Source organism: Mustela nivalis (genome assembly GCF_964662115.1).
Source record: "Mustela nivalis genome assembly, chromosome: 6".
Taxonomy (NCBI): domain Eukaryota; kingdom Metazoa; phylum Chordata; class Mammalia; order Carnivora; family Mustelidae; genus Mustela; species Mustela nivalis.
Window position 1 is genome coordinate 12,338,089 of NC_139025.1, and position 12,055 is coordinate 12,350,143.

A 12,055-nucleotide genomic window follows, 5' to 3' on the forward strand; every position below is an offset into this window, starting at 1 on the left:
GAAACATGTCTCTATTTTTTAATGATTTCAGTTGTGTGCTATCAGACAAATATTTACCTCTGGGTATTCTGAGGACTCACATGTCTTACTTAGCTCATCTTTTTTGTAGCACATCTTGGTTTCTCTGAGCCATCTCTATTCGGAATTCTTTCTGTTTGCTTGTCTTAGTTGTTTTTGTTGTTGTTTTTTTGTTTTGTTTTGTTTTTTTGGGGGTTTTTTTTGCCACTACATTGCTTAAACGTGATTTAAAACATGGTTATTGTGCCATTATTACATGCCCATGCATCACCCACTTTCACATTTTCTCCTTTAATCGTCTCCATAGCCATGTGAAATGAAAATGCTGTTATCCCGTTTTACAGTTGAGCAACCTGGCTCAGTGGCATGCGTCTCTCCTTGCCGCTTTTCCCCTTTGACCTCCAGACCACCAGCACATCACTCTTCACCATGCTCCTCCACACGGACGCGCAAGATGCTTTTCCGATTAATCTCCTGGTGAAGCCAACCTGCGATGTTCAAGATGAATTTGGTGTCCCTGATCTTTTTTTGATATATATTCTGAATCTGGAACTCTCAGAGCTGCCTTTCCCGTCACTATCTAATTATATCCTTCATCTTGGCTCCTCTTGACCAGCATATTGTGTGAATACAATGGAAGCCCATTATAAAACACAATGTTCTCCCAGGGATTTTGTTATGGTTCTCATCTATACTTAAAGTGAGATAATTTGTCTCGCTCATCATTTTGGAGGGAGGGATTACTTAGACTTCTTCTGTGGCATGTATTATAAATGGATTTTATTAAATTTTAATGTCCTTTCACTTACTGGTCTACTGTGGGGTTCTTTCCCTGCTATGTTTGTATAAAATACTATTTCCTGCTATTGCATGTGCCCCTTCATACCAGCTGCGGAGAGACAGCGTCTGCGGGCTACTATAGCCCATCCATTTCAATTTTTTTGTAGACAAAATCAGGATCTGTAGTTCTTGAGACTGTGTAAAGGGCAGCAGGAGAAACAATTGCTACTTACCTGCATGTTTTTAGGGCTGGGAGATTTCAACAAAACTTGGCTACAGTTACCACTTGGTGGTGGTGGGGGAGGCTAGAGATGCGCCCCTAAGGTAGAATTACTGGCCCTAAATGCCAGCATTGCTAGGGATAAGAAACTTGCTGTAACGCATACTTTCTCAATGGATATAGTGTTGCCCTTAAGGGGGTGGAAATTATTTGTTGGAGGAGGGTGGGTGGTGGTGGTGAAGAAATCTTTTTATGTATGAAGTACCCCTGTTCGTGCGGTACATAGAGCTTTAGTGTATCTGGTGATAAAATTTCATGAGGGGGAGTGTTTCGAAACCTATGCTTCCATGTGTTTCTCTTTTACTCTTTACGCTACGACCACACATAAAACATTTCTGATGTGTGGGGGTTTTTCCCATAATAAGTAATTCTGAGTAACCATTTGAGTGTCCTACAATTTAATGTTTAGTGGAGAGAGCATCAGATCCAGCAGTTGAAGGACTCAGTCCCACAAGACTGTTTCCTTCCGCTCAGCTCAGATGCCAGTAACAAGGCCAGGTTGTCACCTGTGCTTCTGACCTATTGCCTATAAATCGGAGTTCCTGCGACCCCATTCTCAGATTCTGTTAATTTGCTAGACTGGCTCATGGTACTCAGGAAAAGTTTACTTACTGTTTACCAGTTTATTACAGAAGAATGTGATAAAGCAGACAGATGAACATCCAGCTAGAAAGATCGTAGGGGAGGGTGTGTGGGAGGGGGTGCAGAGCTTTCAGGTCCTTTCTGGGTGCACCGTTCTCCAGCACCTCCACATGTTCACCAGCCTGGAAGCTCTCCAAACCCCATACAACTGGGATTTTGTGAAGGCTTCATCATGTAGGGCATCATCAATTACTAACTTCATTTCCAGCCCCTCTCTTTCTCTGAAATCCCAAACTTTTTTTTTAAGGTTTTATTTATTTGTCAGAGAGAGAGAGAGGAAGAGTGCGCAGAAGCAGGCAGAGGCAAAGAGAGAAGCAGGCTCTCCACCAAGCAAGGAGCCCAATGCAGGACTTGATCCCAGTACCCTAGGATCATGACCTGAGCCAAAGGCAGTGGATTAACCCACTGAGCCACCCAGACATCCCTGAAATCCCAAACTTCTAATCATGGCTTGGTCTTTCTGGTGAGAAGCCCCCATCAAGGAATCCACCAACATCTGCTTCATTAGAACAAAGATATTGCTATCACCCAGAAGATTCCAAGGAACTTACATGTCAGGAACCCGAGTCAAAGACCAATATTAGAACAAAAGATGCTTCTAGGGTTCTTCTCACTTAGTAATTCCAAGGGTTTTAGGAGGTCTGTGCCAGGAACCAGGGGCAGAAATACATATAAAATTTCAGTTGTTTCACAGGAGTGATTGAGGAAAAAATGTCAGAAAAGGCTCCTTAGGGTGATAATAAAAAACAAAAACAAAACCAAAAAAAACCAAGTTGTGGAATGTTTCTTTGGAGAGAAGACTGCCTAGTGTGGTGTTATAAACTCAGATTCTAGGGGCCCCTGACTAGCTCATTCAGAAGAGACTGCAACTCTTGATCTTGGGGTTGGGAGTTCAGGCCCCATCTCTGCATGGAAGTAGAGATTACTAAATAAAACTTTAACTCTCACAAAACTCAGATTCTTAACCACTGGAGTTAGACTATTTTTACCAGTTACCAGCTGTGGGCAAATAACTTAATAGCCTCAAGTTTTCTTCTCTATAAAGTAGAGGTAATACTAGTACTTCATTCAAACATTGTTGTGAGATAATCTCTTATAGTTCCTGGTGCTGAGTAGAACACTAAATTAGTCATTCTTCTAAAAGGCTCAGGAAGAGTAAGGATCTTGTTTATTGCAGTGTTACCATTTTTTAAAAAAGATTTTATTCACTTATTTGACAGAGCAAGAGGGAGAGAGAGAGCCCAAGCAGAGGGAGAGGGAGAGGCAGGCTCCCTGCTGAGCAGAGAGCTCAGTCAGCGGCTCAATCCCAGGACCACCTGAGCCAAAGGCAGAAGCTCAACCAATTGAGCCACCCACGTGCAGGGCAGTATTACTCTTTCAAAGAGTATCTGGGACTTAATAGGCATTTAGTAAATATATGTTCGATCAATGAATAAAGCTCATATGCACTGAGTTAAGTGTGTCAGAGTTGCCTCTATGGAAAATGAGTAAATGGTGGTGTTAAATATTCTATATTCACTCCTTAATTCATTTTTTCTGTTAAACATGTTTACCTCATCTTAAATCTAGCGTGTATCATACCTTGCCTGATTTTAGCATTTCTTTCTTTCTTTCTTTTTTTTTTTTTAAGAGAGAGAGAGAGAGAGAGAGAGAGAAAGCATGCGCACGTGAGTAGGGGGAGGAGGGGCAGAGGGCAAAGGGAGAGGGGGAGAGAGAATCTTTTTTTTTTTTTTTTTAAAGATTTTATTTATTTATTTGACAGAGAGAGATCACAAGTAGGCAGAGAGGCAGGCAGAGAGAGAGAGAGAGAGAGGAGGAAGCAGGCTCCCTGCTGAGCAGAGAGCCCGATGCGGGACTCGATCCCAGGACCCTGAGATCATGACCTGAGCTGAAAGCAGTGGCTTAACCCACTGAGCCACCCAGGCGCCCCGGGAGAGAGAATCTTAAGCAGGCTCTATACCCAGTGTGGAGCCCACCTGGTGAGTGTGGGGTGGGGGGGTGCTCAGTCTTGACCCTGAGATCATGACTTGAGCTGAAATCAAGAGTCCGGTGCTTAACTGACTGACCCTCTCAGACACCCCTAACATTTAAAGATAGGGATGGATTATATAGCGTGCAATACCATCTTTCTGTTTCAGCAAATTCAGTGAGCTCAGGCCAGAATGATATATAGGTTCTGTTAAGATTCTTAAGAGTATGCATTTAATTTATACATCTTACTGATTTACTTTTTTTTTTTTTTGTAAGAGAGTGTGAGCTTGGGCCGGGGCGGGGGGAGAAGGGGCAGAGGGAAAGAAAGAGACTCTTAAGCAGGCTTCATGCCCAATGTGGAGCCCCATGCAGGACTTGATCTCACGACCCTTAGATATGACCCGAGCTGAGATGAAGAGTTGAACGTTTAACTGACTGAGCCACCGGGGTGCCCCAGGAATCCATTTTATATGTATTGGTCTGAAGATAATCCTATTGGGTATATCCTCAGCTGACATTTTGTGAGGTAATAACGTAGCTGCTATTTTTCAAAATTGCAAAGTCATGTTGACAGACCTTGTAATGATTTCTTATTTTCATTTACTATGAATCCTGGAAAAATTGTTTCAGTAGAGTATATCGAAAACAAATGGAATAAAGAAGTAGGTCAAGCTATTTAAAGTTGAATTTTGTGAGACAGCTTCTGGTCCTTGTATTTACTACTTAAATGAATTATTTTTATCAATTTACTGAATTATTTTTTTCAAATTAGTGATTTTTTTCAATTGATTAATAAAAGAATGATTTATATTACAGTGTCAGGTTACTAATTTATGAAAGGAAATATGAATCAAGATAATTCTTACCATAGGATACCCTATTCTTTTTCTTTCTTTCCTTTTTTTTTTTTTTTTTAAAGATTTTACTTATTTATTTGACAGAGAGAGAGACAGGAGAGACAGCTAGAGAGGGTACACAAGCAGGGGGAGTGGGAGAGGGAGAAGCAGGCTCCCTACTGAGCAGGGAGCTGAGGGCTCATCCCAGGACCTTCGAGGATCATGGGATCATGACCTGAGCCAAAGGTAGATGTTTAATGACTGAGTCACCCAGGCACCCCCCCATTCTCTTTCTAGCATGATTAGGTTTACTTAGAAAAGCATTTGTAAATCAAAACATTGGTGCTTCTCAAGTTATGTTCTTAGATAATAATTCAGACTTCATTTGGGGAATTTTTTGGTAAAGAATGGAGTTCATTTTCTAGATGTAATGTTGAAAGATAAACTTGTACGAGTCGTAAATTTAAATGCATAAATATCTTTACCTTTCTGTTTTTATTTGCTGTTCTGACAGTTTAATAACTAGTTAAAATTTCCAAATGTATTAGTTATTTTTTTTATTCTAAATGAGGTTGGCTCCTACTTGTTGGCTTCAGAATAGGTATCTTAATCTCACTAGAAAGCCATTTCAACACAGAGGAGAGGATGGCTTAGTTTTAAAAAATTTTTGTGACTCACTAGTTCCATCTATATCATTTACATTCTTGGCTAATTGTATTTGGGAATATATATTTTGAAATAGTATATCTGAATATGTTTATTATATTTATACATAAATTTTTTTTTTACTGGAAAAGGTAAAAGGTGGGAAAATTTCTATAAAGTGTATATGATTATTTTAGTCCATCAGTATGTATCCTTACTTTTATTTGTTAGGTTTTTTTTTCCTCCTTGCTTTTCATATCCACGCCATCTTCTCGTTCATATTTTAAGCTGCCCATCTCTAGCTCCTAGTACATATATGTTGATGATGAGTTATATACTATATTATTTTGGTCCCTTTTTATCTGGGTAATACATAATTTTAAGTGTTACTTCCCTAAGAAGAGCATTCAAATGTAACTAAAAATGTAAATACAAATATATACTATAGAGTGACATAAATGTAAAATGCAAATTAAACAGATCTAATATATAATATCTAGTATTTTTATGATTCTATTTATATTAAAATATTACATAGATAAAATTCAAACTTCTGCAGAAATATGGGTAGGCTCAAGTTCTAATGGTTCACTTGTAAATTAGTTGCCTTTGGGGAAGATGTATTCAGAGTTTGTTACAGGTTCCCAGTTGGCCCTCTGAAATCAATTTGACTTATTGTATAGTTGGATTTATAGAAAATTATATTTCTGTATTTTTTTTTTTTTCCTACGGGAAAGTATGCATGAATCTCAACACGGGGAGTACTTTTCCCTTTCCCTCTGCAACCCTGTCTTCTGAAATGAAATATTTACCTAGAATGCTTTATCTTACCCCCAAAGGAGCCTATGGAAAGAGGCCTGAATTCCTGGAGCCGTGATTGTGCTACGAAAGCCTTTTTAAAGTTCTTTGGGGACAGCCTGTATACGAAAACTGTAAGGCTTAATTCATTTCCTTTCTGATCTAACCTCTTTCCTTACCCCTAATTGACTCTCATTTTCTACTAAGCCCATCCTTCTTCCTCCCTTTCCCCTCAGCGTTCTCTCTGTTTGCCAGAAAGGAAAGGTGGTATAGATAGGGAACTGTTCTGCACATGGTAGGAATTAGCTCATCCATTTATATTCTTTTTGTGAATTTTCCATCAGGGTAAGTAAGCAGAGGTGTGTCCCCTGTTTTTGTTTTATACTTTTTGTTTTTTTTGGTTTCAGGTTTCTTTTATTTATCTTCAAGAGAGCGGGAGAGAGCATTATGTTGGGAGGGGCAGAGGGAGAGAGAGTCCCAAGCAGACTCTGTGCTGAGCATGGAGCCTGACGTGAGCTTCAGGTCATGAGCCTGAGGTCATGACCTGAGCTGAAACCTGGAGTTGGTCTCTTAACTGACTGCACCATGCAGGTTCCCCCAACTTTTTTTTTTTTTAACCTATTTTAGTAGCAAAAGAGCAGTATTTCATGCTATTTGTGAAAATTATAGGAAATTCAAATTTCAGTGTCCATACATAGTTTATGGGAAACACCTTGCTTGTGTGTTCATATAGTGTGTGTATTGTGTAGGGAACCTTTCACACTGCTAACAGCAGAGTTTCGTTTCAACAGATTGTATCACCTGTAAAGCATGAAATATTTTTTGTTTGGCTTTAAACAGAAAAAGTTTGCCAACCTTTGATTTAGAGGCAGGTAGCCATCTTGATTAAGAAGAACCAAGGAGTCTGGAGTTAAAATTGCTCCTTAATGCCTCATTCTGAGACCGTGGGCAAGTTACTTACTGCCTTGTGCCTCGGTTTCCCCATCTGTAAAAATAGAAGAATCACAGTGCTGACTTTGTGAAGTGATCATGAGGGTTAAATGAGTTAAATATGTAAAGCACTTAGAAATGTGCCTGGTGCATGGTAATCACTAAGTATTAGCTGTCAGTTGATATTTAAGTATAAGATGTTAGTTGTTTCTAAGTATCAGATAGCAGATAATCACTTTGTAATAGGAACTGGAAAATATGCTTTGAAATCAGTTCTGTTGAGAATAGTAACAAATTTATTAAATACTTATTTGTTAAGTGAATAAAATACTTATTTATAATAAAGTGAAAAAAATACTTATTTGTTACGTGAATGCTTCCAGATTTTGATGAACTGGTATTCAAAATAGTGAAAATGATGAATCTAACACAAAGCATAGTGAGCGTATGTCTTTATATTGCTGCTGCACATAAAATGAGCATTGTATAGAAGATTGTTTTTCTGCCATGCAGTGTGCTAGCCGTAGGGGGGAATTACTCGATGTTTGAAATGAAATGTAAGACATTTATTTCATGATTGTGATAAATCTAGTGTGATTATTTTTGTGATTCCCAGTGTCTTTCTCAAAGAGTCCTATCAGAAATGTATTTGGCATGTTTAATAGCTTGACCCTATTACAGGTGTTTTTTTTTTTTTAATTTTATGGATAAACTGTCAGAATTTAAGGGACTAAACTGTGCATGTAACATAAAATTTATCATTTAAACACATTTTTAAAATGCATTATTTGGTAATGTTAAGTATATTCACATTATTGTGCATTGGATTTTGAGAACTTTTTCATTCTATGAAACAAGTCTATACCTATTAACAACTTAATATTTCTTCCTCTTGCCAGTTTCTGGTAACCATCATTCTGCACTTTACTTTAGATACCTCATATAAGTGGAAACATCCAGTATGTTGTCTTGTTGGGATTGAGTTATTTCACCTGGCAGATGGCCTCAAGGTTCATCTCTGTTGTAGCATATGACAGGATTTCCTTCCTTTTAAAGGCTGAATAGTATTCCATGATACGTAGAGACCGCATTTTGTTTATTATCTGCTGATGGACGTTTGCATTGCTTCCACCTGTTGGCTCTTGTGCATATCGTTGCTGTGAACAAGGGTGTACAAATACCTCTTAGAGATCTTGCTTTTAGTTCTCCTGGGTAAGTACTCAGAAGTAGGATTGCTGGATCAAACATGGTAATTCTTAATTTTGTGGGGCCACCATACTGTTTTCATAGAGGCTGCACCATTTTACATTCCTGTCAACAGGGCACAAAGATTCCAGTTTCTCTTCCTCCTTGCCAACACTTGTTATTTTATCATCTTTCCTCCCTCTCTCCCTTGATAGTAGCTATCCTAATGGTGTGTGGTATTGTTTCATTGTAGTTTTGATAGGCATTTCTATCCATCCAACGTTTAAGAGAGATGATCTTATTAAAAGTATCTAACAGGGAACGCCTGGGTGGCTCAGGTCATGATCTTGGGGTCCTGGGATTGAGCCCCATTTCGGGCTCTCTGCTTGGCGGGAAGCCTGCTTCTCCCTCTCTGTCTGCCTGTCTCTCTGCCTGCTTGTGCTGTCTGTCTCTGTCAAATAAATAAATAAATATAAAATCTTTTAAAAAAAGGTATCTAACACAGTATAGCAGTAAGGAGGCTTACCACTGTTTTGGGGTCTATATTTGATCTGAATATCTAGAACTGTCTAACAGCCATTAATACTTGCTGCTGTCCTTAGGGATGTATAACTGAGAACTGAGATATTTTTTAACTTTTTGCAATTAAGGAGTAAGGGTGAGAAACTGCCTTGATTGGAACTTGATCTATTGCTAAGTCATCCATTATTGAGATGAATATAGATCATGTCTCTGTGAAAGATGAAAGCTAATATGAAAACCCGTTTGTCACTATTAAAATTTTAGCTCTTGTATTCTAATTATAAAATAAATACATACTCATTACCAAAAAAATCAAGAAAATACAGTAAAGCACAAGTTTATATTTGGAATATAATACACACTGTGTTTGTACAGTTACTGCAACTGTATTCGGCTGCAGTTTTCACTGTCAGACTCCACTGGCAACTAGTCTAACAGTTTTCTGTTTTCCTTTCCATTTTCAATTAAGTTTTTTCTCCATATTTTGGTATGAAAGTCTTATTACAGTGTTGCATATACAAGAGTTTTTATCAATTTTATATTTAATGATAGGAATCGCTAGATCTTGGGTGATATAACTGTTAATTTGTATTTCTACCAGTACTTAATAAGAATTCTAGTTCTCCATATTTAGTTTAGTTTTGTTTTTTTTTTAAATATGGATGGGTATTAAATGATATATTGTGGTTTTCTTTTACTTTTTTTCCAAGTAGGCTCTACTCTGAACATGGGGACTTGAACTCACAACCCTGAGATCAAGAGTCACGTTCTCTACTGACTGAGCCTGGAGCCCCTATACTGTGGCTTTAGATTCTATTTTGTTTTTTTACTGATAAAGTTGAACATGTTTTCACATGTTGTTTTATTGGCTATTTGTATCTGTTTTTCTGTGTCAAGCCCTTTTATTGTCCTTTGTTTGTTTGCCTCTTTGTTACTGATTTCAAATATTATTTATATTTAATCTTTATTGCATCTATATGTATATATGTATGTAAATATATACGTACATATATCTATATAATACATGTTTTAATGGGTCTTCTAGTTTGTAGCTTGTCTTTTCACTCAGCTTATATTGTCTCTTGAAAAGAAATTCTTAATTTTAATTTATCATTCCTTTACAGTGTGTGGTTTGAGAATCGTGCTTAAGAAATATCCTAAAGGTCATAAAGATATTCTTCTATATTTCTTCTAAAATTTTGAAAGTTTTGCTCTTTAGGTTAAAGTCTCTAATCCATCTGTCAGTTTAAGAAATTAAGATGTGTTGAATCTCATGTAAAATACATGTAGAGTTCACGTGTTTTCTTGAATACCATTAAGGCTATGATGCTCAAAGTTTGGTAAATGTTGCTTTAAATAATAAGGTAGTTTCAACAGTGGAAAAAAGAAAATAAACATATAAGGTGTTTTACATTAATAATAGCTATTTTAGCAGATATGTTAAATTATTTTTCACAGTCTTGACCTCAGTTGTGGGTGATAGTTTGCCATTGTGATAAACTTTAAAATTATAGACCACTGATTTCTGACTGAACTGGGATGAATACTTGAGTGTGACTACATAAATAAGCAGATCCCTGTATTAAGAGGTTAGTCATTTTTGATACGTATGATATACTTTTTGATACATAGGATATGTAAGATGCATAGATATTTAAGATGTAGAAGAGACCTTGAAATCTGTGATGACTGTCAGTCTTTCTCTTGAGCTTGCCAGTGCTGACCTTTCTGGATATTCAGGGAGGGCCTTGTTTGTCCAACATCAGTATTATAGCACCTGCTACCCCATCTTCGTTTGTTGCCATCCACTGTTTGTGGTATCCTAGGGAAGAAGTCAAATCACCCTTTCCATATAAGCAATTTGTACCTGTAGATAGACCTTGAAGTGAAGATAAAATAGATCAACTTTTATTATCAGAGAGCAGTTAATGTGCTTGGTCATCAGCATTAACTTGAAGATAACATCTGTGGTAAAATATTATAACTAGGATGAGACATGACCTTTGGAAATTAGTACTTTTTAAAGTATTGTTTGTTATGGAACATAGTAAGTCAATGAGTACCTGCCAGGGCCATCTGGCTGGCTCGGTTATTAGAGCATATGACTCTTCATCGCACAGTGGTAGGTTTAAGCCCCATGTTGGGTGTGGAGCCTACTTAAAACTAAAAAACTAAAATAAATAAATAAATAAATAAAAGACACACTTAAAATATTTAGAAGATATATAAAAAGGTACCTGCCAAAAAATCTCAAAATAGATACTTTAATTTAGAATTGGATTGTGGAATGGAATACAGAAATTGTATTTGTAACAGAAAAATAAGCAGTTTTATCTCATAAAGTTGTTTTTTTCTCCCTAGAAAAAGAACCTGTTTTCCAATGAGATGATGCTTGTTGATAAATAAAATTATGAATGTTTTTGAAAATATTTCTTTGAAAACACAGTATCAGTATGCCTAATTTAATAAGATATAAAAGCAAATAGTAAATACTACTTGGTTTGCACTTTTGGTATATAATTATAAAACTGAGGGATAGGTGTCCTAACTGGTCTTTAGCTGTTTGGTTTTGATTTTAGAGGAACCACAGGAATTTTGTAACGGCAGATACCATTTGAAATTTTCTTGTGTATTAGTAAGGTAGTTACAGGGAAGTTTTGTGAAACATTTATGATCATACTAATATTTTCAACTGTGCTATGTAGTGAAGTAATGTAAGTAGACAACAAACTTGAATAAAATCACACAATAGCCCAGTGTGTGTCTATGCATTTTATCCCTCCTGGGAAAAGTGAAACTTAGAGCACAACTGTCCTCTGTCACCTAGAAACCTCCAGAGTAAATTGACAGGGCTTCTGCATTTAAACCATAGGTATAAAATAAATGGAAAACTTCTGTAGTTTGAGTAGAAAATATAAGCGTTCTTCATTCATCTGATAGCGGTTTCTGGTATGAAATAGTCACTTGAATTTTTATTTAGTTTTCAGTCTTTTCACTGTTCAGTGTTTTAAGAGAAGAAATTCTGTTCTTACTGTATAGATCCTGTACATTTAGTATGTTTTCTCTGGCATTCAGTAATCTACTACTGGTAGCAATAGAATAGTAGGGAGAGAGAGTTTATTTCAATCTGTTTTAGGTATTCGTAATCTTTGGCTGTCTACATGCAGATAAGATAGATCATTCAAATATTAAGCCGTCTCTTTCTCTTTTCCCATTTGGAGGGGCATTAACATTTCCATGGAATTTGTCTACCACTCTGAATGTAATGGTGAGGTTGTTTTCTTTCTATCCTCTTAATTAATATAATCAATAATTTTTATCTTAATAGGGACTATGGTGAATAATGATGGAACTCTGACTTATTTTTCATTGACAATTTACATTTGAGAATGGAATTGGTATTGGTGTGTAGTAAAACATGCAATGACTTAGGCATGAGAAATATTGG

The 12,055-nt window shown here is 36.9% G+C and overlaps 1 protein-coding gene across 12 annotated transcripts in view; it reads left to right on the top strand.

Moving 5' to 3' along the window:
- Positions 1-12,055, top strand: part of PCNX1 (pecanex 1) — a 159,729-nt gene that overhangs the window by 21,890 nt on the left and 125,784 nt on the right. For 9 of the 12 annotated variants that reach the window (XM_082733350.1, XM_082733343.1, XM_082733351.1 and 6 more), the window contains exon 2: positions 6,012-6,104. The exons of the other annotated variants lie outside the window; for them this stretch is intronic. In XM_082733350.1, the coding sequence (XP_082589476.1) occupies positions 6,012-6,104 (93 nt within the window). The remainder of the gene's footprint in view (positions 1-6,011; positions 6,105-12,055) is intronic. 12 annotated transcript variants of the gene reach the window in all.